The sequence below is a fragment of the Myripristis murdjan genome, chromosome 2 (genome assembly GCF_902150065.1).
Source record: "Myripristis murdjan chromosome 2, fMyrMur1.1, whole genome shotgun sequence".
In the NCBI taxonomy this organism is placed as follows: domain Eukaryota; kingdom Metazoa; phylum Chordata; class Actinopteri; order Holocentriformes; family Holocentridae; genus Myripristis; species Myripristis murdjan.
The window spans coordinates 3,271,722-3,299,047 of record NC_043981.1 but is presented as its reverse complement, the minus strand read 5'-3'; the positions used below and the strand labels follow the sequence as shown (position 1 = coordinate 3,299,047).

Below are 27,326 nucleotides of genomic sequence, written 5' to 3'. Positions count from 1 at the left end.
TGAATGTATACATATACATGTATAAATATAAATGTTCTTCTTCTCTTAAAACACACACACACACACATGCACACACACACAGAATCTCCACTTTTTGACTAGCCTTGCTTTCTTGACCTGGTCTGTCTGATGAAAACCAGATAGAAAGAGAAAGAGGCAGAGAGACCTTGGAAGGTGAAGAAAAGAGAAGGAAAGGAAAGAAGGAGAGCAGAGGAGGTAGAGAGCGAGCCTGGCAGAAACTGGTACTGACAGGTTAGGAGAGGGAGACGGAGTGCATCTTCCCGCTTTTTGAATTCATACCAAATTCCTGTCGTTTAAATGTCAACACATTGATTACGATGACATGTCACACATGCACACACGCGCGCGCACACACACACACATTGTTATACACCCAGAGCACAGCTGGAAGAGCTTTTGAGACCAGGAGTTTTGTAAACATGGGTTAAGTGGTGTGTGTGTGTGTGTGTGTGTGTGTGTGTGTGTGAATAGTGGTCTTACGCTCTCTGGGAAATAATATCCCAGCCAATGACAGATTTTCCAGCGGGGGGGGTTGCCGGGCAGAATAGCTGCCCTGTGATGTCATGAGAATCAGAGAGAGAGTTGTTGAAGACCTGAAGACAGTGGACGGACAGAAAGACAGAGACAGAGGGCGAGAGACACCGACGCAGACAGAGGGAGAGAGTCTTTGCTGCATCCTCTTTTCTGCTGCAATTATCTTATTCCACATGAGGGTCATTAAAGGTTCATTTCAACCTTCCCTTGTAGGTTTTCATTCATACCTGTTCCAGTGCTGTATGATCCAACACTAGTTATGAAATAATATTTTTTTTCTTGGTTAAGGGATTAACATGAATGCCCTGAACTTTGCATTACATAACTTTAAAGTGAGGAAAAAACTTTTTTTTTTTTTTCCAAATTATATGGCAGTATCACATCCATACTGTGTATCTGCAGGGTAAAAAAAAACTCGTGGCTATCTCCCTTTGATTGATTAGACTGATTTGATTAGTAGAGTCAAAGTGAGAAAAACATTCAAATATTCAAAGCCAGGATGCTGTTGTTTTATGGCTGCAGCATCACATCAAATAGAAAAGCTCTCCGTGTCTTGTGCATCATTTTATTCACATTTCCCTGGAATTCAGCGGGACATGTTTGGGATCTTTGGAAACCTCGGGATCTTGGGATCAGGTTTGAACAAGTGCAACCTGCAGGCACAGGATACCTTTTCCCCATACTGTCATGTAATATGGGGAAATTTTTTTTTCTAACTTTGAACTAAGGGGAAGTGTACTGTAAGGGAGTGCAATGGGTTAAAAGACCTCAGATATGTTTGCATATGCAGCCCCACAGTTCTGTTTCTCCATACATTTGTGGAAGGAGCACCTGTGGCATGTATGTGCTGCACAGGGCCTGGGGTTTGTTAAAAGCAGCAGGTGGGAAACTGCAGTCATCGCTTTGATGGTGTGCAGTGCATTTGTGCCTGATCTCCACCCCTCTCTCTCTCCCTCTCTCTCTCTCTCTAATTATCCCTCACAGTCTCTTTTTTCCCATCCCTCTATCCCTTCCTCTCCTCTTCCCTCCTTTCCAGCCACACTCAGGACTTTGAAGCATCCCTCCCTCTCCCTCTCCCTCTCTCTCTCTCTCTCTCTCTCTCTCTCTCGCTCTCTCTCTCTCTCTCCCTCTCCCTCTTGTTTTTTTTTTTTTTTTTTTTGATAATGAGCCAAAATTGGTCCCCAGCCTCAGGATGTGGACACAAGCTGTGCTGAATATGAGTCTATCTGTGTCTGTTTGGCTGTCTGTGTGTTTGTCATGTTGTTTACAGTGTAAGATGTTTCTGATTGTGTGGTCGTGTTTTATGGTGGACTGAAAAATTCACCATCAATTAGTTCAATAGCTCAGCCAAAGACAGTCTAATACAAATAATATGTAATATTTCATATATGAAATAGATTAATAACCAACTAAATAAATAGATAATTAAATGAATTTCTTATATGGAACTGGGCAAACAGCAGCTCTCAAAAGGCATTCTGGGAAATGTAGGAAAACAACTCAAGCAGAAGGAGATGAGGCAGGTAGAAGCAAAGTGGGCACACCTATGATTCAACTCCAGAACTTCATCGCAAATTAATAACCAGTGCTTTTTTTTTCTTCCTTTCTCACTAATAGATATTTTAATGAGGAATTTATAGAGAAAAAATGTGAAAAATGATTCAGAAGAATTTGACTTAAACTAACAGAATTACCAAAAATGTGACTAAAACTAAGACTAAGACTAAACCAAAAAGTGGCGCCTAAATTAACACTGACACTAATGACTTTTTTGGGTCATTTTTCAGAGCCTTTAATGACAAAATGCTCTGTTCAGACTAGCACTGAGGAGGAGTTTTATTCAGACCATGCCACAGCCAAATTCTGCCCGTTAACTGGAAATAGTGACTTTCATTCAGGCCAGTGAACACTAACATCTCTCTACTGAAATCCGTATGCTGCCAAATCCCCACGTTAACAAGTATCAATCTCATATTCAGCATTAAAATCTTGTTTGTCTTAAATCTGCCAGTGGGATGAGATAATCCCACTTGTTTCCACAAATTTCTTGAATTAAGTGTCATTGTCTTAATCCCAGCGGGCTGATCTGCCTTATTCTGCCTGGTTTCAACAACAGATTTCTACTTGTTCCCAGTGGGATTATTGCATCCAACTCACAGATTTTTTTTTTTACTTTGTTTAATGAAAAACAATATCTTTAACACTGATTATGAGATTTTTTTTTCCAGCACACTGGTGATTTCTAAAGCATCATTAAAACAGCATTTTGTTGGTTTTGCAGCCCTGTGCGATGCCCTCACAGATTGCCAGAACACATACAGTATATTGTATGTGATTGAAATGTATATATTTGACTATATTTGTCTTGATTGTAATTATCCTCTTGCCTTGATTTATGTTATTTGTTAGCTCAGACTTGACAGTATATCATTTTATTTTTTCATACTTCATTTATTTAATATTCCAGCCAGTGCGTTTCACACGATTGCACTTGGTGTGACCAGAGTGACAATAAAACATCTGAATCTTGAATCAAAGGGGAGAGCAGCGCAGTGCCAGCATTAGTTTTCTATTGTGGCCACCCATAATGATGTGTACTCTCATGGTGCTATAAAGAGCTTTGCTTAAAAGCATGTCAAAGCATAATAGCATATTTTTCAGACTTTCCACCAAAACCAAAAGCGGTGACCATTTTGAAGTGGATAGTCGTCGTGCGTCATTTTGAACTGAGCATGTTTTGAGTCACTGCCCGTCTTTTGTGAAGGTTCTCCCATGGTGTGCTTTCCTCTGCTGTTTTTCTTTCTGGTTTCTAAGAAATTAGTCTGAGGTTGCTTTTATTGTCTGGAGAGTCTGAGCCATGTGGTGATATGAGGAAACCCCTGAACACACATCCGCTCACTCATCCCGCGCTCTGTCTAGGTCTCTCTCCATCCCTCTGGTGTGTGTGTGTGTGTGTGTGTGTGTGTGTTTGTGTGTGTCTAACCTTATCCATATGGCGAGCGCTCAGAACATGAACGGAGTCACTTCCTGAGAGGAAGACATCCTTTGGGAATTTGTCTGGACTGAGTTTACATGTGTAGTTGGTTAGGCTACGCTGTAATTGACTGTAAGTGGGCAAATTTATCTTGTCAGATCATTTTCATATTGATTCATTTACAAAGATATCTCCAAGATGTCAAGTGTGGCAAAAAAAAAATAAAAAGATAAAGGCTGCCGGTGTTCTTTTTCCACTATTTAGCTGATGTGTGACAAAACATTATTAACCTCTTTGACTCCACTGATCCTACCTGTGGGTTTGTCATTACAAATAGAAGCTAGTTTGCACTTTATTTGAAATTCAAAAGGTTTCCAAAGATCCTCAAAATGTCCTGCTGAATTCCAGGGAAATGTGAATAAAATGATGCACAAAACATATAGATATTTTCTATGTGCTGTGAAGCTGTTGGACAATATGGGAATAAACGTTTTTTCTAACTTTTACAACTGCTAATCAAATTAGTCTGGTCAATCAAACAGTGGAGGTAGGTGGCTGCCCGGGGGTCTGCTAAAGATTTTTTTTTTTTTTTTTTTTTTTTCTTGTTAAAAGGGTTTTTTCCCTCAAGACCATGTGCTTGCTCATGGGAGAGATTTTAGATCTTTGGATGAACCTTCTGTTATGATTTTAGGCTATACAAATGAAACTTGAGATTGAACGTAATTGGAAAATCAGTGGAAAATCTGAATTCCACGGGTTAAGGCTTATTCTTGGCCAAGAAAAGGAATCACTTAAATTGATTGAAGCCTGAAAAAATGTCTGTTTTCTACCTAATTGTTAAGTAGAATGAAAGGATTCAGTCCTGAGATGAAGAAGTCCTTAAGCCGTGTGGTGTGTGTCAGAGTTCATCCATTTGTTCCAAACAAACTGCACATGGAAAACACAGGGCTTCCTGTGCAGGAGAGGACTTTTCCCAGGAAAAAGCTACCAGATAATGCGATTGTGAATATTTAGCCCATTCACTACAATTTACTCACATTTTACATTGCAATAATTTTCCATTTTCAAATTTGAATTTTTGGTTGAAACAGCCACTTGATGATGCTCTGCGTCATCGAAGCACAATAGTGCAGTGGTGTGAAGAAAGTTTGACATCTCTCAATTTGCAGTGGAATGAATGGAAACCAACGGCTGGATACAAATTGGAAAAATGAACTTAGAGTTCTAAAATACAACTACTTGCTTTGGGAAATGATGAGCAGAAATGTGAAGTTTATACCTTTGCATCACCAGGATGTTCCTCTAACTGACTTCTCTCCCTGTCTGTCCAGTGGAGTCCGCTGGCCCCGAGCTGGTGAACCCTTGTTACTCTGGTAACCATGACTGTGACACCACGGCCCAGTGTGTCCCCCTGGACGGACAGGACTACCAGTGCCAGTGTGCTACTGGCTACAGAGGGGACGGACGCAACTGTTACGGTATCTATCTATCTATCTATCTATCTATCTATGTAACCTGATACGATTGGATTCATCAGATTTGTGTGTGATTCCCTGTGATTTTGGATGACGCTGGTCTATGAGCATCTGAAACATATTTCTAATGACAATCATAAGTGAGTCAGTCCCATTCACTTGTAGCGTTCAACGTTTATCCCAGGCTTCAACACAGAAAGTGACCGGCAAATGAAGGCATTTTTCCCCCCCTGACTAATTTTAACCATTTGTTGACAATAGAGCCCTGAGAAACTGTAAACAGACTCTAGTGGCTTCACATGTTTACTGATCCGTCCAGACTTTTGATTTAAAGGTGCATCACAAAGCTCTGCTCTGAGTTTGCCAGCCGCCATGTGTCTTTGTTTAATTCTTGCGGTGGTCTGTGTGATTCACGCGATGCCAACCGGAAGCAGATATTTGTCTGGGTCATGACATAAACATGACAGATAAATTAAAATATGTTTTAAAATACAAACAAGATATCCATTCTTGGACAGCAAAGCAATATCAAAATTGTCAACGGGAAAAAAATCCCCAAAACCTCTCTGTTTCTCTGTCTACCCATGCATTAATATATGTATATCTTTCTTTGTGGACCCATATGGACACACACACCCACACCCACACACACACACACACACACACACACACACACACACACACACACACACAAACAGTTTTTGACAGTGTATTTACATTGCACCATGTTTTACGATGCTCCCCCACATTTGGCTTCGTCTAATGGGCTGTCTCTCTCTCTCTCTCTCTCTCTCTCTCTCTCGCTCTCTCTCCCTCACACACACACATACACACACAATGCACACCAACAGACATGCAGACACAGTTGAAGACAGTTCAAGGCAGTGTGTCTGTCTTTCATCAGTTTCTGTCCATTCAGAGCGGACGGGTCAAGCAGAGGCTGGATGGAGGGGATCGTCTCCCCTCATTTTTTCTTCTTTTATCTTTTACTTATTCATCCCTTCATCTACTTTTTCTTCTTCTTCTTCTTCTTCTTCTTCTTCTTCTTCGTCTTCTCCCTCCCTAATCTTAGTCCTCAGCATTCATAAGTATTCAATGGTTGTGTAAAGCAAATGTTTCCCCGGGGGACTATTTTCCTTGGCGGCGGGGCCATTTCACTCCACCCAGTTTGAAATCAACAAAACACAACAGTGCTGCTGCTTTTAGGAAAACTAACTTGGACGACTTTATTATGGTGATGGAATACTGGTGTGAAGAAAGTTTGAAGTCTCTCAAAATTCATTTTCATATCATAGTGGAATGAATGGAAACCAGTGGCTGGAGAAAAGGAAGGAAAAATGATATCTGATATCTGAAAAATGATAGCTTTTCGAAAATATTAACAGAAACGTGAAGTTTTTACATTTTCTAGATATTACATAAACATGCAAAATCACAGAATGGTCCTTTAATCCTTTTCCTAGTCCCGTATTTTCAGGCTTTATTTTGTTTATGTGAATTTTCATTGAATCTCTCAAATTTATATTTTGGACAATTTTTGTACTATAAACTTTACTCTCTTCTCTTCTCTTTTCTTCTCCTCTTGTCTTTAGTCCTGTCTTTTTCCCCCCTGCCCCCCTCTCTCTCCTCCTGGTTAATTCTGTAGTTATAGGGACTTCCACAGGTTTTAGGTGCTGTGTGCTCTGTCATTAGCCCAGCATCAGGTCTCTGTCCCCTGCTGACAGCAGTAAGAAAGCCCCAGGCCCAGCCTCAGTTCCCATGCCTGGGCCTGAGTGCCTCTCTCTGTCATATAAAACAGAGCACATTCAAGCATGCAGTCAAACATCCAGGTGTGGGTGTGTGCAGGTTGTAATGTGGATGTACAGTGTGTGCATTAGAGCACCAGTAATGACCCTTAATTATAGCTTTTTGCACTGACATACACACATGCAGTCTAATGAGCTACATGTTGTTGGACAAGGGGTGTGTAGTTTTATGACTTTTTAGAAAAAACGCTTCACTTGTCCTTCTCTGTCTCTGTGCAGATGTAGATGAGTGCGCTGAGGGGCTGGCTTCATGTGGGGCCCACGCCCAGTGTGTCAACCTGCCGGGAAGCCATCGATGTCAGTGCCAGAGTGGCTATGAGATCGGCTATGATGGGCGAACATGTGTCGGTGAGTGGCTACACGTCCTGCAAGGAGATCCCTACAGGCCAGCTGCTAGTTCATACCACAGGACAATAGCCAGATACGACATCCTGTACCAATTTATCATCCTGTACCAATATAGTGGAGTATATCCACACAGAATTTTGTCCAATCTCTCTCTGATCAGGCAGGTTGCATTAAAGTGTCAAGTCTGGACACCCATGCAGACACAGCTGAGCTCTGATCTGGCACATCCAATCACAAAAGTCACATTAAAAACTGAAAAGACAGTTGTAACCACATCCAGAATGTTTGATTTTTACAGCACAGTTGCAATGTGCTAAAATGAGTTAGATACATTTTTAGTTACATTTTTACAAAGTCCCAGAAGTTGGAAACAGTGTGTCTCTTGATCCTCTGGTAGCAGAAGTGGCAGTCTGTGCTGGTCACATCTACCCAGAGACTTTTTCAATCTATTTCACCTTTTTCATCAGGTTATTAATGGTTCAGCTGGCCCATCTTTTTCTTGTTGCTGGGTGTAGTCTCTTCTAGCAGAATAAGACAAGATTTTATGAGCAAACTCTGGAAAGACAGGTTCACATGACTTTTCAAATCCTGAGACTAAGTCCGATATTACTTTTGATGAAAAATAATCAGATTTGGGGTTTTAGTTGCACTAAACCTTAAAAACCCATTTTTCTCAGTGAGACATGAAGACTCCTCTAAAGAAGGCCCACTAGTGCAGAAACCTTGTCTTGCTTATATTTTCATTCCCTGGGAAATGTGCTGGAGCTGAGGGCTGTGGGTTCACTGCTATTGAATGGGAAACCTGTCAGTTGGACATAAAAATTGTTGTGGAGCAAAGAGCATCAGGGTCCAAAATGAGTCAAATCCTCTGGAGGACTTCCTGTATTTGTCTGAGGGCAGGCAGGACACCTCTTCCACAGTGCACAGCTGCAAGACATAGCAAAACACAGCGCAAGGGGAGGATGGGCTGAGATGAAAAATATGAGAACAAGAGACAGCACGAGTGTGAAGGGTAGGTGGACTAATATGAGAACGAGAGATAAGAGAGCACAGGGAGTGAGAGGAAGCAAGACAGATGGGGCAACGACACAATGTGTGTTGCTTTGGAATGTGTGTAGGAGAGAGGTCCTGCCTCTGTGTGTGCATGTGTGTGTGTGTGTGAGAGAGAGTGTGTGTCCTGCTCTCACCCCATCAGTATGAGCTATAGATGAACTTGCTTTCAACCCTTCCTGCCTCCCTCCCTGACAGCGAATGTAACACTCCTCATAAGGCCTTGAGAACTCACTCCTCAAGCCAAATGTAGGTAAATTACTACGCTGCTCTCCGATTCAGCTGATAGGGCCCAGGGGGGAGGTATAGATAAGACGAAAGGCCAGCCCCAATTCACCTCTTACCCCTACCACTTAGCCCTAACCCTGTGTTTTGCACGTTCACGCGTAGGGGAAGCATATCCTGATGTGTGTCAAGATAGAGCGGCAGGGCGAAGTGCGACGGCTATATGGCCTTCCAAACGGAGCGTTTCCAGATGCAGACAAACGGACGGATAAGAGAAATGCAGAAGAAGTGCAATTACCATGCAAATATTATAAAATCATTTAGGATATCTTAGTTTAATATAGATGCAATGAAATATGACAAGCATTTTACAATATAGAGCTAGTCACAATAACAATTGAATGTTGGTTAAAAGGCAGTTTGCATGTGATGGTCCAGGATTTTGACATATTTCCATGTGCCACGAATGAGGTTTGGAAATTTAAATCCAGCACTACATTTAATTTGTGCACTTCCCCACTCTTCTCATGTCAGTGCCTTGCAGTGTGAATTCCTATGGTTCCAGGAACGCTGTCCTGTCCTGTCCTGTGCTTAACCTGATTGAGATAGAAAATGTCATTCCATTTCCTGGATAAAGATTTCAGCCTCTACCCTTTATAGCATCGATCTGAAGGGCCACTGTTCAGTCGAGGGCACTCTAAACCAGGGGTAGGGCCAAGGGAACGAAATTGGGATTGGCCTGGAAGTGATATGGGTTCTTGACCTACACCCAGCTGTATCATACCTGTGTATGCCCTGTGTTTTGATAAAGTGTGGTCACTAAGAAAATCTATTTTGTTTAAATAGTTGTAATGTCTGATAGTGTTTAAAGTTTGTGTTATTATGTCACCTGGAAGTCTGTGTTCATTCATTCATTTATCCATTGAACTAATTGTAGCCAGCAGCCAAATATTCAATCCATGTCTGTATATATCATTCAGTATCTACTGTGATATTTGTGTTTCTTTGCAACTTTGATTGCATTTGAAGACATTTTCAGTTGTACATTCAATTTTTTCTCTGGATTTCCTCAGACGTAGATGAATGCAGCTCGTCTCCATGCCATGTCAGTGCCAGATGTATCAATGGGCTGGGATCCTTCCAGTGTCAGTGCCAGCCTGGTTTTTATGGTGATGGTTTCTACTGCGTCCCAGAGGGAGGTCAGTGAGGAATGGTGACACCGGGGTTGCGTGCTGTGGACAAAAGTTACAATATGATGTCCAGTATAACTTTTTCTGTAGGAGCTGCATTTGGTCCTCAGTTCTAATTGGCTGAATTAGGGTCTAAGTCATTGCAAAATATGAGACAGCTGACACACCTGAGACAGCTCATTTTAATATGCTTATGCTGGCTAAATCATACCAGTGATTTTGAATATTTGGCACTTTTATTACAATTTAGCCACATTATTTTATAACAAACCATTCTACAAATCATGCAGGGCTACCAAAGACTTGACAACATAATATCAAAATCCATTTATTTTAGAATTTTTTGTTGAAACATCCACCTTACAATGTTCTGCTTGTGTGATGTACAAAGTCAACTTTAACAAACAATAGAACTGATAATTGGCTGTGTAAAGCAAAAGTTTCCCCAGGGACTACTTTGCCTGGCGGAGGGACTGTTTCACTCCGCCCAATTTCAAGTCATCAAAACACAACAGTGCTGCTGCTTTTAGGAAAACTAATGTGGACGACTTTATTACAGTGATGGAATACTGGGGTGAGGAAAGTTTGAAGTCTCTGAAAGTTCATTTTCATTTCATAGTGGAATGAATAGAAACCATTGGCCATAGAATTTGAGAATTACCTATGTGAAGCAATAAAATATGATGAGACAAAAATTATCTATTTGATAGAAAATAAATGAAAAATAATAACAACAACAACAACAACAACCAAACAACAATAATAATTATTATTATACAAAAATGAGAAAATGAGAAAACATGCCACAATAAAATTAAACTGTTTTTTATTTATTTATTTATTTTTTTTTATGTATACAGGACAGGTAGATCGCCCAAAGACCCAGTGTGAGCAGCACAGAGACAGTCTGCAGAGTGGATCTGAGCCCCAGGGCCAGCCCAGCCTTGGGGCCTTCATACCCCAGTGTGACTCCGAGGGACAGTATAGGCCTCTGCAGGTGGGGAGCGCCTGATAGAATGGGTAACTGAGCGGCGGACTGATAAATTGACTTAATTTGCTAACAGATGTTTTAATGGTGCATCAATTGCAGTGTCATGGCTCTACTGGACATTGTTGGTGTGTGGACAGTAGGGGGCAGGAGAGAGCAGGAACCAGGACTCCACCTGGAACTCCACCTGTAGACTGTGACAAACCAGGTAAGCATAGCAAGCATCAAACCCTCCTTGACTAGACTGCAGCTTTGGATTCTAAAAGGTTTACAGATGAAAGCAGTGTAGAGATCGCATACAGTCTAATGCAGGGGTTTTTAACGTGGGTAAGGGGACCCCCAGGGGTCCTTGAGAGGCCCTCTTCAAAAGGTTTTCTTGATCCAAGTACAGTTCCTGTGGTGGAAAACTGGTATATATTTTGCATGCTTTTTGTATTACTCTTTCCCCATTTGTAGTTCGTAGTGCCTTGTCATAAAAACATTAACATTAGCAAATTAACATGAATTTTCTCTGTCGATGAGCCAGAGCGTCCTAAAACCCACTGTGAGCACCACAGAGACAGTGTTCCGACTACCAGTCCTGAGGGATACCCCATCCTCGGAGCCTATGTGCCACAATGTGATGCAGATGGACAGTACAGACCACTGCAGGTCAGTATTTGTTCATTGTTTCATCAGTGAAACCTTTTTTCTTTCTAAATTTAACGTGGTTTTGAAACCTGAAAACACTGATTCACTGATTGACTGAACTGAGATGTAAAAAATATATTAAAATGTATATTTTTCAGTGTCATGCGTCTACTAGACATTGTTGGTGTGTGGATAGCAGTGGGCAGGAGAGAGCAGGAACCAGGACTCCAGCTGGTGTACCACCCAAAGACTGTGACAAACCAGGTGAGGCAAAGACCACATACAGATCGACGGTCAGATACATCTCCCCCTACAGCTCGGTGCTTTAACTGACCTCTCATCTTCGCTAAATGTAGAGGTGTCATGGCTCTTCAAGGCTCCCTTGCTCAACCTTGACCTGTAAACTCTCTAATTCCTCAAGTCAATGACAAGCCAGACAGACAGCACGTTCATGTGTATGTGTATGTTTAACCCTGAAAGTGGTGTACTGTTTAGGTCACAGGGTCATAGTCTTGGAATGCCTGGAGAAACAGGTGATGTCGGTGTGTGTGTGTGTGTGTCTCTGTGAGTGTATGTGTGTATTGGGTTGTGGAAAGGGTGGAAAGAATAGGGTAGAATGAAAAAGTGAGAGTGAAGTGAGATGAGAGATGATCCATGAGAAAAGAATGCATATGGTTTTTCACTTTTGTCGCTGTCAGAAATCTGCTTTCTTTTGGTACATGTCTTTGTCTGTAAGCTTTTCTGACAGGACACAAACAGCCAGCTGAAGGCACAGAGTTTATTTAGGTCAGGACAGCACAGTTGTAAGAAGTCTTATCAAACAGGACAGAGACAGTGTGTTGACTACTCTTCTTGTTATTCCCTTTTGGAGCCTTATACTTGTGCAGTCTTTTGCTCAAAGTTCAGTAAAACAAATTATAAGCAAACTTTATTTCCCCAAATGAGACATAACATCATAACATTCTGTGCTAGCCTAGATCTAAAGGAGTTTGAGTGTTACTGTTTAAAATTTTTATAAAGTATTGATATTTTTCATCAGTGTTGTATAAATTGTAAAACATCTTGCAGATTTACTTATCCTAAAATGAACCAGTGAATATGCTAAAACTAGTGCTAAGACGTTCTAATACACGTCATGCTCCTAAGAGTTTGCTCTAAAATTTGTATTATTAACTTTTCCTCCCCAGACGAGCCAGAGCGTCCTAAGACCCACTGTGAGCACCACAGAGACAATGTCCAGACCACCAGTCCTGAAGGATATCCTATAGTTGGAGCCTTTGTACCTCAGTGTGACGCAGATGGACAGTACAGACCACTGCAGGTCAGCAGTTGATTCATTGATAGACTGAGTTATTGATTCACTGATTGGTTGAATTGTGATGTAAAAAAAAAACATATTAAAATGTATATTTTTCAGTGTCATGGCTCTACTGGACACTGTTGGTGTGTGGACAATAGTGGACAGGAGAGAGCAGGAACCAGGACTCCGCCTGGAACACCACCAAAAGACTGTGACAAACCAGGTGAGAAAAAGACAACATACACATCGACGGTCAGATACTCTCCCCCATATTATCATTTCTATCCTGCAATGGACCAGTGAATACGCTAAGACTAGTGCTAAGACATTCTAATATACGACACGATCCTAACAGTTTTTTGTAAAATTTGTATTATTAACCTTTCCTCCCCAGACGAGCCAGAGCGTCCTAAAACCCACTGTGAGCACCACAGAGATAGTGTCCCGACTACCAGTCCTGAGGGATACCCCATCCTCGGAGCCTATGTACCACAATGTGATGCAGAAGGACAGTACAGACCACTGCAGGTTGGCATTTCTTCACTATTTTAAGAAACACGGTTGGAGATATAATTTTTAAATAACACGTGCATTATCACTGTGTATTTCAGTGTCATGCGTCGACTAGACACTGTTGGTGTGTGGATAGCAGTGGGCAGGAGAGAGCAGGAACCAGGACTCCAGCTGGTGTACCACCCAAAGACTGTGACAAACCAGGTGAGGAACAATCTTTCTCAGTATGCGTTCTTGTGTGCTCTTGTTTCTGACCTGATGCCCGAAATAATAACTTACAGTGGAACTATGATTCTTTGCAAAGCGTGAGAATACCGAAGATGAAGAACGGATAAAGAATCAAGACATTTACTTGCCAACCAAGGACACATAGCACAGTGATTTGACCAATGAACAATATCGGAAACCCCAATGTTTATTGCAAAAGTGACACATCTCCTCCAGAACACACTCTAGTTTCTAATTTACTGGCAAGTAAATCAAGTAGTCAGAATACAGACCCAGAATAAACAATCTTTGTGTATTGACTGATGTTGTGATGTCAAGCACCATCCAGGTTCTTCAGTTCATCTCAGTCTGAGGTGTTCTTAAGAGGTTTGTTCCCCCAAAACAACTTGGGAAGAATGTTCCTCAGAATGACACACATAACAACTTAGTATTCTTGGATTTGATAATCACTCAATGAGCCAGGTAATGGACAACCAGTATGCTTTTTTAGTGAGTAATTGACTTGGGATGTTTATACTCTTTGCACTGGAATGCTCTAGTATTCAACCAAGATTGTTTTATTCTCTAATGCTTGGTAAATAAATCCCCAGATGAACCAGAGCGTCCTAAGACCCACTGTGAGCAGCACAGAGACAGTGTACAAACTACTAGTCCTGAGGGATATCCTATAGTTGGAGTGTATGTACCTCAGTGTGACGCAGATGGACAGTACACATCACAACAGGTACAACTATTCTTTGTTTTCTTTACAGACACACTATGTATCTCTTTATTCTGTATTATTATGACTGTGGTTGTAACTATTAATGTGTATTTCAGTGTCATGGATCCACTGGACATTGTTGGTGTGTGGACAGTAGGGGGCAGGAGAGAGCAGGGACCAGGACTCCACCTGGTACACCATCAAAAGACTGTGACAAACCAGGTGAGGCTGTTCTGTATTGCTGCTCCAGACTCTTTGGCCTATGTCTAACAGATATAGATTCTGCCTAAGATATATAGGCATCCTAAATATTAATGCCCAAGGCTGTTATGGCTCTGTGTCCCTGGCTGTAACATCTTAAGGAAGAATTAGGTTGTGAGGTTGAACACAAAGCAAATGGAGGAGTTGTGAGGGTTGCAAACAATATTTCAGGAGCTCAGCCAGGGGGGATTTGCACATTGTCCAAACAGGATATGACTACAGCTTGGACCAGCAGCTAGAGTCACTGATGGAAGGATTTGATTCAACAGATGTTGTTGAGTGCACACCTGCAGGATCAGGTTGTGCATTTAAGGTATGCCAGACACTTGTCTGGGATTGCCTGAAGATGGCAATCTGAGAGTCAACACGGTGCCATCAATGATAGTGGACGGGCCATGCAGAGGGCAGGACTTGCTTGAAAGGAAGACCACCTCAGTTTTGTCGAGACAACATTTCATTTGATTAGTGGACATCTAGCTGGAGTTTACAGCAAGAAAACTGGAGATATGAACCTCACCATTTGTTACAAAGAAAAGTAGAGCTGAATGTCAAGAATATAAATGGCAAGAATGTTAGTGGATATGATCATAGAGCCAAGAGAGTCAGTGCAGAGAGGGAAGATTAAGGGGCCCAGGACTGTACCATGAGTAACCCCCTGGAAAAGGCCTGGTTAAGACACAGCACCTCTCCTCAATCCCTGATAAGTGTCAGGCAGTCAGGTAAGAGGCAAACCACAGGACTGCAATTTCAGAGATCCCTGGGTTAGCAAGCATGGCAGGAAGTATCTGATGGCTGATATTTAGAAAGGCTTTAAAGGTCTAAGTGACTCAAAATTCTCTAATTGACAAAGCTTGTAAGGAGTGCAGGGAGCCAATGACTCTTGTATATTCCATAATAACCTGTGTATAAATATTGATCTTTCTTCCCCAGATGAACCACAGCGTCCAAAGACCCTCTGTGAGCACCACAGAGATAGTGTTCCGACTACCAGTCCTGAGGGATATCCTATACTTGGAGCCTACATACCACAATGTGATGTAGATGGACAGTACAGGCCATTGCAGGTAAAATTCCAATTTCTCACCATAATGAAATTGACAGATTATCATTTAATTATTATTATTATTATTGTGCTAATTAATTTTATGATGTATTTCAGTGTCATGCGTCTACTAGACATTGTTGGTGTGTGGACAGTAGTGGGCAGGAGAGAGCAGGAACCAGGACTCCAGCTGGTGTACCACCCAAAGACTGTGACAAACCAGGTGAGGCTGTTGTTTTTTGTTGAACAACCAAACTTTTAGTAATGTAGGCTTGTGTTTACATTGCAATTATAGCAATTCATAATTGATGTGACACTATGTACGTGTCAGCATGTTTCTGAAAAGCTTGAAACTTGAAAAACGTAAATATTAGAGATGCACCAGTACAGAATTTCAGGGCCGATAACCAATAACCAATAATGATCTGTTTGTTATGGCTGGTACTGATCCATAACCAAGAACATTATTCTTGCATTTGGAAAAAGTTTTGATAAGAAATTGTAGTTAGCACGAGAAAGCTGTTTTTCCCTGACATTAGTCATCAAATATTTCTCTTTTGCTCTCTTAAACAGGCAGCAATGCAGTTCATATCAATTCAAGAGAAAACTTTAAATATGATGCACTATACAACACCAAACATATGTTGCTTGTTTAACAGCGTCTAATGACAGCCAATTAAAACACATAAAAAAAATTATGAATTTAAAATCAAAACTTCCAATTGTCCACAGCTGAAATTCCATTATTAGGACAATAACTAATTTATTTGAGACTAATTTACTTAAAAATTTGCCTTTCCCTGTATCTGTGCCTCTCTATCCCTCTCTCTCTCTCTCTCTCTCTCTCTCTCTCTCTCTCTCTCTCTCTCCCTCTCTCGCTCTCTCTCTCTCTTTACACACGAACACACGTTAACTTGCACGTAGACATCATTCTATAAATTCAGCTCTGCTTATAAATTCTATTTACGATCGCCCGAGCCTCTGAAGCGGTGATGTGGCGGTAAAGTGGGTTGCCAGCTGTTGCCAGGCAACCTAGCCAAAACAAGACGGCTGCTTGGAACGGCTAAGTGGCAACACTGTGTTACACCCTCCCTACAGTAGCGATACAAAGATAAAAACGCACACTTTTGCATGTGTATAAGCATGCACACACTCGGACAACCACGTGTACACACTCTATAGTGTGTCCATGCACATTTGCATGCATGTTTGCATCCACGCATTCAAGCAAATACACAAATGCACATTTATACACACAGACACATGCATGCAACTTTTCTCAGTTTTTTTTTTTTTTTTATTACTGTTTATCTGAGCACACATGCCCTTTTTCCAGTAAATCCTGCTTCACATTCACATAGTTACACACATTCACACCTGGAAGCTGCCCAGTGCAACCACAGATTTCTACTGGTGGCCACTGGGAGCTGCCCAGTGCAACCACACTCTTTTATTAGTGACCACGGAGCAGCTGCGCTGGAGCCTGCAGAAGCTGAGAGTTGTTTGCCAGGACATAACCCCACAATTTACTGGGTTTTCTTTTTTATTTTCCCTAATTTTCACTCAGTAACTATGTGAGAATTTGAATTTAGCAAATCATTTGGGACTGGCAGGGCTTTCCACAGAGCAGGCAGATAGATCTTGCAGGCATCAAACACATGGATTAAAGTCTCTAATTTGCGGGCTGGTCACCGTCAGCCTGTATTTGCATGTACCCACATAAGTCATATAACTCACTCCCACAGCCATAAGTCAGGCTGAAGTGTCATTGATCCAGAGGCTGATCCAAATGCTGACAGATTTGGGAAAGGCCCATCAGCAAACCACAAATCACTGAGCTCAATTAGTCATGTGGTGCAAGTAAATATAAGTTAAGCCTAAACTGATTCACAGGACAGGATTCACACACGCTGACCCCCCACTGCTGCAACAAATCTTCTAGGAAAAACTTGGGAGACATCAATCTAGTTGTTTAGTCAATCTCTCTCATTCCCTCTCTCCCTCTCTCTCTACCATCTGCTCACACAGTGAAAACAGTGTGTTCTCTTCTCACCCTCCTCTCAAATACTCTCTCGTCTCTGCTGCCCAGCCTCTCTCTCTTTGCGTCCAAATGTCAGGTTCAGATTCATCAGAGGAAGGGACAGTGAGCATAACGGGACAAAGAATTTAGGAAGTGAGGGAAAAGGCTAGGAAAAGGATGGAGGGTGAGAGAAGATAGAGGGAGAGAGAGGAAGAAAGTCTCCAATATAAACATTAGTGGAAGCCTAAAGTGGTTTTGGGTTTAGTTTTAAAGTGCTCCTCTAAAGTGTGTTATTAAAGGGATTTTACAAGGTAAACTGTTTGGACACAAGCAAGATGAGTGTGTGTGTGTGTGTTTGTGTGTGTGTGTGTGTGTGTGTGTGTGCGTGCGTGCGTGCATGCGTGTGTGTGTGTGTGTGTGTGTGTGTGTGTGTGTGTGTGTGTGTGTGTGTGTGCATGCGTATGCGTACATTCCCCACTATTTCTGTGATGTAAACTCAACCAGCTAGAACACATACATAAAATAGAATAGAATAAAATAGAATAGAATAGAATAGAATACTTAATGAGATTTTACAATCATTTAGCATAGGGCTGAAAGATATCATAAAAACAGTGATTAATTTTACAGATAATGCGATATGATTCACAGTTTTACCAGGAATGATTTTTGCATTATAACTTTCATTTTCATTGAAAAGGCCATATCACAATGAGGATGGCCTGATTTTTGCCAAACCAAACAAACATGTTTTCATTTCCCTGCAGCACCATAGCACTTCATTACCACAATGTTTTGTCACACATTTTTAGACACCGCGCTCGGCCATATTGTGATTTCGATAATATTCCGATGAATTGTTCAGCTCTAATTTAGCATTAAATGCAGCTGTAAATATCTTAATCCCTCTGCGTCCTCAGTCTCTGTGGCACCGACCCAGCGCCCTGAGAGTGTGTGTGAGCGATGGAGGGCCAGTTTGATGGAGCACTACAATGGAAACCCAGAGCCACACCACTACCTGCCCCAGTGTGAGCCAGACGGACAGTTCAGGTACAGACAGCGAATTCATATTCAAATCACAGTGTCTGAATGCACTGATTGCTGGTACATTTGGTAAGAAAACGGCTTCTATTGTAGATTAATGTGCATTTTCGAATATTCATTTATGCTGTATATCACACTGTCATCAGCATATTTACACATTTTTTTCTCTCTCTGCTCTCTGCTGTTAAATATTGTATATCTCTATATTTTGTACTTTCATCAGCACTGATCTGTCATCTTCAGCATGTTTACATTTTTCATGTAATTGCCCATGATACATGTTTGTTTGCTTCATATCAGAAACTCAAACAAACTTTATTACCGGTATTGTTAAAAAACACATTGGACATTTTCTCCAAAAAACATGGTACACACACACACACACACACCCCACACACACAAATACAAATTAATAGACAATAAATTGACACATATTACACTGACTAGATTGCACAGAGACATCTTTGCCCGTCTTTGCCTGCCTTGTCTTTAATATTGCATATTTCCATGTTTTCATTCATTTTTATGTTGAAGATGACATTTTTCAGATAACTTTATTTCATTATACATTTGGATGCCCTGTAATCAATGCTATGCTATGTTCTTATACCCATCTTATTTTTATACATTGTATTTTAGCTTCTTTTAGCCTATTTTTCCAACCCAGTTTCCCCACAGAAATCAATAAAGTTTGATCAAACTGAATCTGATCATTGTTTGAAGTGTTTGCTGATACACGATGACAAAACCCTAACCCCTGTCTCTCTGCCTCTCAGCCCAGTCCAGTGTTATGGAGAGACCAATTACTGCTGGTGTGTGGACCAGGATGGGCGGGAGGTTCCTGGCACTCGATCACATGATGTGGTCAAACCTGCATGTGAGTATCCATCAGTTTACCTGTTTACATGGTCAGCATTGCATGGAAGTTCACTCATTAGGCTATACACTTTGTATAATGTGTTACCACCCTGTCACAGAGAGAGAATAACACCACGTGGCAAAAGAAAAGTGTGTGTGTCAAACATTAAGGGGAATGAGGAAAACAGATGAATGAAGAACAGTATATGGCTAATCTGATGTGTATATTGATTGATGCTGTGGCAGTGTAAAATAATAATTTTAAAATGAAATTGGGTTTTGCGGTAACAAAAGCATTCATTTAAAACTATGTATATGGAATATATTGCATGCATATATAAAACTGGAGAAAATTCACTTGATTTCTTTCAAAAACACAGGGAAAAGGTGATGAGCAAATTAACAAGAAATGGCCTGTAAATTAGCAAAAAAATAAACAAAAAAAAAATTAGAAAGAAAGAATGAAAGAAAGAAAGACAGAAATTTTTAAAACCTTACTAGGAAACTGAACAAAACAAAAAAGAAATTGAAAGGAAACAATTTATAATTATTTTAAGACATATTTTAAATGTTATTACAACAAAATTATCATAGGATTACCGCAAAATTGTAAACTAACTAACTAAATAAATAATTAGAAGAAAGTTACTAAACCTTCCCCCCCCAAAAAATTTGCCTTAAAAAAATCAAGTGAATTTTGATGACGTCTGTCACGGTTCTAAATTTTATTCCACATCCAATCCTGTCCCAGGTCTTCCCACGGCGGCCCCGCCCACTGTACACCCAGTGCCCCGCCCTGATGTGACCCCTCCCCCCTCTGACATCACACTGCTGTACGCCCAGGGACAGAAAATAGGAGCCCTGCCTCTCAATGGGACCAGACTAGACCCGTCCCGGGCCAAGACGCTGCTGGCCTTGCATGTAAGTAGCCAGTCGGGGAATTCCATGAATACAATGCCAAGGAATATGAAGGAGCTGAGCAGATGGGTCACGTTACAGGAATGTATTTTCTAACTTGATTCACACATTCACTGCGTGAGCTCGTGGTTTTCAGCCCAGCTGTGGTGGAAACCAGAGTGTTTACCCGTTTTAAACATAAAAATCTGTCAAGACATATTAAGCAGCATCATCTGTTCTATTTTCTTCTCGTCTGTGTACATAATGGAGTGATTAAGTTAAAATTAAATTTTCATCGGGAGATTATAGACTCAACAATTCATGCTTGTGTTTGTATGTGTGTGTGTGTGCATGCGTGGTGTGTGTGTGTGTGTGTGTGTGTGTGTGTGTGTGTGCAGGGCTCCATAGTCGTTGGTGTGGCCTATGACTGCAAAGAGAACCAAGTGTATTGGACAGATTTGTCTGCGAGGACAATCAGCAGGGCTTCAATGGAGCCCGGGGCTGAGCCTGAGATACTTATTAACACAGGTGACAACACACACACACACACACACACACACACACAGTGAATTAGTCCTACTGTCCTTGGGAAAAAACACATAATAGATGAATAATTCCTCCATCCCTTCATCCCTCCACTCCCATGCCATTGTCAGCCCTTCATCCCTCCATCCTTTCATCCCTTCATCCCTTGACCCACATCCCTTCATTCCTCAAATCCTCACCCCCACCACTCCATCTCTTCATCCCTCATCCCTCCCTCTGGACATTCAATCCATCCATCTTTCATCATCTTGGTTGTCCACCATACAGTAAACTATGTCAAATCCCTATTCTATTGGCAGGTCTTTTGTTAGTGAACCTCATGTTTTCGAGAGCATTGAGAGTTAAATAACTGTATAAAGTAAGGGCTGGCAGATTTTCAAAAAGATATCGTGGTGATGAAGTCTCTCCAAATGTAGAGTATTCTCCAGATCTCTGAGCCGTGGCTGGAATGGAAGACTCAGCCCTCCTTTTCTGTAACAAATCTCACTCTGTGTTGTCTCTCTCTCTCTCTCTCTGGGTAGATCTGACCAGTCCTGAGGGTTTGGCGGTGGATGTCAGTCGCAGGCTGATGTTCTGGGTCGACTCCGCCCCCGACAAGATCGAGCGCTCCAACCTGGATGGCAGCGGGAGGAGGACGCTGTTCGACACCGACTTGGTCAACCCCCGCGCCATCATAGTGGTCTCCTCCACCGGGTAAAGCCACCTGTCTGTCTGTCTGTGTGTCTGTCTGATCCATGATGACATATATGCAGTGGTTTGCAACAGATTTGAAACAGTATCTGAATTTACTTTTTCAATCATCTGCCAATCACCAACCACCAAGGACCATGCCAGTGATTTTGAATGTTTCGGCACATTTTCCATTCCAAACCATGTTGCTAATCATGCAGGGGTACTCAAGATTTCACAACAAATAATCAAAATCCCTCCATTTTCAAATTTGATTATAAGGCGGGTTGAAACACCCACATTATAATCTTCCTCTGTGACTGAGAACCCAACAGTGCTGTTACTTTTACAAAAACTAATGTGGACAACTTTATGACAGTGATGGATTATTTGTGTGAAGAAAGCTTGAAGTCTCTGAAAGTTACTTTTCATATCGTAGTGGAAGAAATGGAAACCAATGGCTGGATAAAAAGAAGGAAAATGATATTGCAGTTACCAGAAACGCAAATTTTATACTTTTTTTTTTTAGACAAAAGGCTACATTCAAAATCACCGCAATTGTCCTTTAAGAACACAATCAGTTTTCCTCGACTGTTGTGTCCCTTGAGTCCTGCAACAAACCTTGTTTCATGGCCCAGAGGTCTTAAATGCAATTAAACCTCGATGTTTACTCTTTGTAAGGGTTTCAGAAATATTAAAAACATGTCTCCTGGTGTACCACTTTTATTATGTGGAAAAAAAAAAAATCATCCAAGTCATGCACATGTACAGTATAGGCCTACGTATCACATTTCTTCAATTTGAAGCACATGGTGCTTGTACAGTCTTTAACAGTTCAGTCAGAATGTTGCGGGCTTGTTGTGTCCAAGATAAAAACAAATTAGAGGAACAAGTGATATTTCCTGGAGAGGCTCCCGCGACGAGGAATGAGCTGCAGGTTTTGTTGACAGCGTCCAGGCTGATTTTATATCAGGATGGGTCATATTTTTCTGTTTTACGCCCATTAAGACAACTAGGGCATAAAACCCATTTAGAGGTAAAGCCCCAGACAAACTATGACTCAACAGGGTCTGTGTCTAATTCACTGTCAACAGTGCACATTGTGTTTTTCATGCCATTACAGAGCTTAGCTGAGCCTGCTCTCTGGATGTGGAGAGAGTGACCTAAACATGACTTCATCAGTACCAGACAGGTGGTCGCAGGAAAATGTGTGGGAGTGGTGTTTTTGGGTGGAGTGTCCCTTTAATTACACTCTGAATGTTTGATAACGCTGTCATATAACCAATTTTTAATGCATTCTTGGTGTTTTTTTTTTTTTTACACCGAAGGATGCCAAGAGAACTGCTTTAGATTTACTGAAACTATTACTGTAAACCTGGCTGACACACACACACACACACACACACACACATGCAAAGAAAGCACAAGGCAGTCTCCAGTCAGCTCTCCAGGAATAACATCTGCTTTTCATCATTGCAGCTAATCACACAATCAACAGCTGTCTGTGTATGTGTGTGTGTGTGTGTGTGTGTGTGTTGTGGTTAATACAAATGATCAAGCATAGCAGCAATAAGCCGTATCATAAAACCTCAAACGTGTGTTTCACATTATTGGCTTGATGTTTATTTTCTGACTGAAGGCTATGTTTACATGTGCATGCATGTGTGTGTGTGTGTGTGTGTGTGTGTGTGTGCATGTATCCATATGTGTACGTGTGAACGTGTGTGTGTTCTGACAAAGAGCCAAGCCCTAAAGGTAATTACTGCTTCACAGGGGTACACCTATGTTAGAGAGTGCGGTCTGTTCTGAGCTTAGACATATTGCACGCACACACACACACACACACACACACACACACACATCGCACATAGGAATACACTGAAATGTTCATATGTGCGCAAACACACGAAAAATATGCACCCTTGAGCACACACACAGAAACATCTGCTCACAAATATATTAACCACAGTGATTATCTAGGCACACACACACACACACACACACACATACACTTACAATGTTATGTGTGAGCTGATTGCTCATGTGGTGTGTATTAACTGCATGTCCCAGTGGACTGACCATATGTACACCGTCATCTACAGATGAAAAGCAGCGTGACGCTCTGACCAGCCCACACACACACACACACACACACACACACACACGGCCCCAAGCCACGTTTTCATCCAGGAGAGCAAATTTAAGATGAACTTTGGAAATGTAACACATGTAGGATCTGCTGCAAATGGTGCTTTTTAACAAGTTTTATTTAAAATTGCTGATGAGACATTGCCTGGTATACATAGACATTGCTGGTTAATGCTGTGGACCCAAACGCAGGAACAACAGACAACAGGCACAGAAACTGATGTCGAGAGGTATTGATTGGCAGTCTCAGGGATCATCCCCCACTCAGGACTCAGGACAGGTGTGGGGAGCTGGGCGGGGCAAACAAGACACAGGTGAAAGCACTGATGAGCAACAGAGCAGGGCAAAGGAAACCACACAAGGAAGACAGTGGGAGCAACAGAACTGAGGCTACATTTACATGTAGTCGGGTATTTTGAGAAACGAATATGGAGTATATATACAGGAGTTTTCCTAAATCTCCACTTTGGCCGGAGTTTTTAGAAAGAATCGTTTTCAGAGGCAAATTCGCCGTTTGCGTGTAAACGAAGGGCACAAACGAAGGGAAATGTCTCCGTTTTTAAAAATACCCGTGTACGTGTAAACATAGCCTGAAACCAAGTCCATGGACAGATTCCGGGAGAAAAAAGAGTTCCAAAGTCCAGAAACAAAACAAAAAAACATCTCAGCCGTGACTAACACCATGTTCACTTGAACTCAGACCTTGGAATTTGCTCCCTGGGAAACACCAAAGAGCATCTGTTTTCATCTAAGCTGAGATTAATTATGAACTGTGGATAAAAAATAACAAAAATCAACAGTCAAGTCAAGTCAATTAACGGACAGTTAAAAAGGACAGTAGGACTAATGTGACATTCAGTGTCAATGTCTTTTTGTAGTAAAAAAGCATTCCTGTTTGTTGTGCATTTAATATTGCATTATAATATTGCTTTTCTCAGATGAGAGATTCAGGGTCCAATCTAGAGAAAGATTAAATTAAATAAGTGCTTTCAATATTTGTAAAATTAGGGCTGGTACAGTACGTAACACTCGGCTTTGATGTTAAGAGAGAGGGACACTCGGTGGAACTGAGGTCAGAGGTCACATGTTGCTCTAAGTAACCTGACCGTGACCTCATCAGCACGAGACAGGTGGTCGCGACCTCATCAATCGGAGACAGCTGGTCCTCTGTGCTCTTATATGTATTAGTGCCTGTGTGTGTGTGTGTGTGTGTGTGTGTGTGTGTAGACACTTTTTCTCTTGTCTCCTTGTATTAGCCAGATCCCAGCCCTCAGCACCAAAACAAGTCAATCAAGCTATTGAGGAAAAAATACTGCATTTGAAGGAAAGTCGAGTTGGAAAATTATTTTTACAGGAATATTCAAGAAGCATAAAAATATACAGATACAGCTCACATCACAGTCCACATATCACTTACCTCACCATTTAACCTTTCCTATTAACCTTCACAACTTGTACATTTACTTTTTCGTGAGTTTTCACAGTTTTCAGTTAATGTTTCTGCTGCTGCCACAGTTTTATTTTCCTAACATCACCCAGAAATTAGAGCTGATGTATCCTTTGTGCAATACTAGGGATTGCCTTGTATATTCATGCAGGTGGTCTCCACTATTAAAGGGATAGTGCACCCATTTTGAAAAAAATAGCTTCTCTTCCCCCCCTAGCTGTTATGTAGTTAATGCTCTTAAAAATAACCGCCTTAATCCACTCATATTGTTAAATAAACAAAGTTTGAGTTTAATGATGTGTAGCAGAATTTTTGTTAAAAAAAAAAAAAAAAGGATGTTGATAACAGGAAAATACAGTTTTAAACAGTAATTTAAGTAAGTCAGTCACTCAGTGGTCATAGGTGCATTTTAGTTAGTGCAGAGTGACACTTGTAAAGTGATGTTAAACCCTCTTTGAGTGGGTTAAGGTGGTTGTTTTTACCAATGTTAGCTGGGGGGAAGTCCACTTCAATGGCAGGAGGCTAACAGTTAGCATTTGGAGCATCCAGCCAGTATCCAGCACTCAGTAACAAGGAGAGGAAGATGGTGCTATCTTCCTCTCCTTGTTACTGAGTGCTGGATACTACTGTCTACTGTCCTACAGAACAGCTGGAGGGGAGAGTGAAATAATATCACATTTTTTCAAAATGCGTGGACTATTCCTTTAAAGGCAAAGGCTAAAACTCTTTGGTTGCAGGGGTAACCAAGGTGTCAATTGTTGAATAAAAAGCCATGTGAAAAGGTCAAAGCTCACAGATGTATCTGAGTTGGTGTGTGTGTGTGTGCTTGTTTGGGTGGTGTAAGCAGCTCGGCAGCCCAAAAAACACAAACAAGGCCGCACTCAAACATTCATAAATTCTCTCTCTGCATCTGAATCTCCTATACACTTTATTCCCCACAAAAAAATGACACCCATCTGCACATCCTGTCTTGCATGTGGAAGCAATCAGGTTGTTTAATTTTTCATTTGATCACGTCCGATCTACACATTCAATAGGCATTTCAAGTTGTTGCAAACATTGAAAAATGATCACGCAAAAGCCATGTTTAGACTTCACAGACTGCCTTCATGCAACAGCCAGAAGACGTTTTCTTTTATTAGCTCCATATTGTTATGCATTTCCAGCCAAAAGCACTTGAGCGCTTGACAACGCGTATTTATGACTTCCCATCGTGGAAATCCTATCCTACAAGGAGCACTTGAAGGCAGCAATAGTTTACCCACGTTTTATTCAGCATGACATTACTGGCTGCCCCACTGCCATAAATATTTATACGGCAGCTGCAATTTCTCATACAACTCCTGAAATTATTTTTTTTCCTATTGAAAAGGATTTGGATGGCTACAGGTTGATGTTTGTTTTTGAAGACCGCCTACCCATTTCTATTTACCACTGTGCGACTGGCTGCATCCTGATTCCATAATGAAGCATGTGTCTGTCCTCTGTCCTCTGTCCTCTCCCCCCCCGTCCCGCTCTGTCTGCAGGACGCTCTACTGGACAGACTGGAACCGCGAGGCTCCGAAGATCGAGAGCTCGACGGTGGACGGTCAGAACCGCAGGGTGGTGGTGTCTGATGGGATCGGCCTGCCCAACGCTCTGACGTATGACTCTTCCACGGGACAGGTCTGCTGGGCTGACGCAGGTAAACTCATCATCAAGGTTATTAGCGCTGGTTAATAAAAAAAACGGACAAAATAATGAAAACTGAATGTGAAATGAAAAAAAAAAAACATTCGTCACTTAAAACGAGGCGTGACAAAAAAAAAAAAAAAAAAAAAAAAAAAACAACTACCTGTAGGGCAAGTTCACAAAACTAACTTCAATAAACTAAAATTATAGAGAAAATGTCTTTAAATTTTTTTCTGTCAGTTTACTTCATACATGATATAATCTACATTCCCATTTTTTAGCTGTGCCAGTTTTATGCAGCAGATGGCCAATATCCTAATATCTGAGGGTTTTTTTCAGTTTTTCCTTTTTAATAAATGCGCAAAAAATTCTACAATCCTGTTTTCACTTTGTCATTATGGGGTACTGAGTGTAGATTAATGAGAGAAAAAAATGAATTTAAACGATTGTAGCATCAGGCTGCAACATAACAAAAATGAAAAAAGTGAAGGGGGTCTGAATACTTTCTGAATGCACTGGACATGACACAAGGAAAAAGATTATTTTCCCCCACTTTTTCCTTTTTTACCTCAAGATAGATAGATATATATAGATACATACATACATATATAACTACTATGACTAGAAATACAGCATTTAATTGCTGTGCACAATTTTTAGTTTTTTAGTCTGTTTTGAAACAAGAGATTTATAAGCTACCATACCCTCCTTGTTGAGGATGAGGAAGATGATGATGATA

General features: G+C 41.2%; 1 protein-coding gene across 4 annotated transcripts in view; it reads left to right on the top strand.

Moving 5' to 3' along the window:
- The window catches only part of nid2a (nidogen 2a (osteonidogen)), a 57,223-nt gene that overhangs the window by 24,326 nt on the left and 5,571 nt on the right, over nucleotides 1–27,326 (top strand). The window contains exons 15-35 of one of the 4 annotated variants that reach the window (XM_030075084.1): nucleotides 4,861–5,007; nucleotides 7,029–7,157; nucleotides 9,506–9,631; nucleotides 10,483–10,619; nucleotides 10,713–10,818; nucleotides 11,137–11,261; nucleotides 11,399–11,504; nucleotides 12,428–12,561; nucleotides 12,658–12,763; nucleotides 12,935–13,068; nucleotides 13,152–13,257; nucleotides 13,872–14,005; nucleotides 14,101–14,206; nucleotides 15,176–15,309; nucleotides 15,405–15,510; nucleotides 18,228–18,357; nucleotides 19,128–19,228; nucleotides 19,961–20,130; nucleotides 20,505–20,634; nucleotides 21,174–21,345; nucleotides 26,443–26,600. In XM_030075084.1, coding sequence (XP_029930944.1) covers nucleotides 4,861–5,007; nucleotides 7,029–7,157; nucleotides 9,506–9,631; nucleotides 10,483–10,619; nucleotides 10,713–10,818; nucleotides 11,137–11,261; nucleotides 11,399–11,504; nucleotides 12,428–12,561; nucleotides 12,658–12,763; nucleotides 12,935–13,068; nucleotides 13,152–13,257; nucleotides 13,872–14,005; nucleotides 14,101–14,206; nucleotides 15,176–15,309; nucleotides 15,405–15,510; nucleotides 18,228–18,357; nucleotides 19,128–19,228; nucleotides 19,961–20,130; nucleotides 20,505–20,634; nucleotides 21,174–21,345; nucleotides 26,443–26,600 — 2,697 coding nt within the window. The remainder of the gene's footprint in view (nucleotides 1–4,860; nucleotides 5,008–7,028; nucleotides 7,158–9,505; nucleotides 9,632–10,482; nucleotides 10,620–10,712; nucleotides 10,819–11,136; nucleotides 11,262–11,398; nucleotides 11,505–12,427; nucleotides 12,562–12,657; nucleotides 12,764–12,934; nucleotides 13,069–13,151; nucleotides 13,258–13,871; nucleotides 14,006–14,100; nucleotides 14,207–15,175; nucleotides 15,310–15,404; nucleotides 15,511–18,227; nucleotides 18,358–19,127; nucleotides 19,229–19,960; nucleotides 20,131–20,504; nucleotides 20,635–21,173; nucleotides 21,346–26,442; nucleotides 26,601–27,326) is intronic. The other 3 variants (XM_030075091.1, XM_030075108.1, XM_030075100.1) reach the window with 3 other exon arrangements.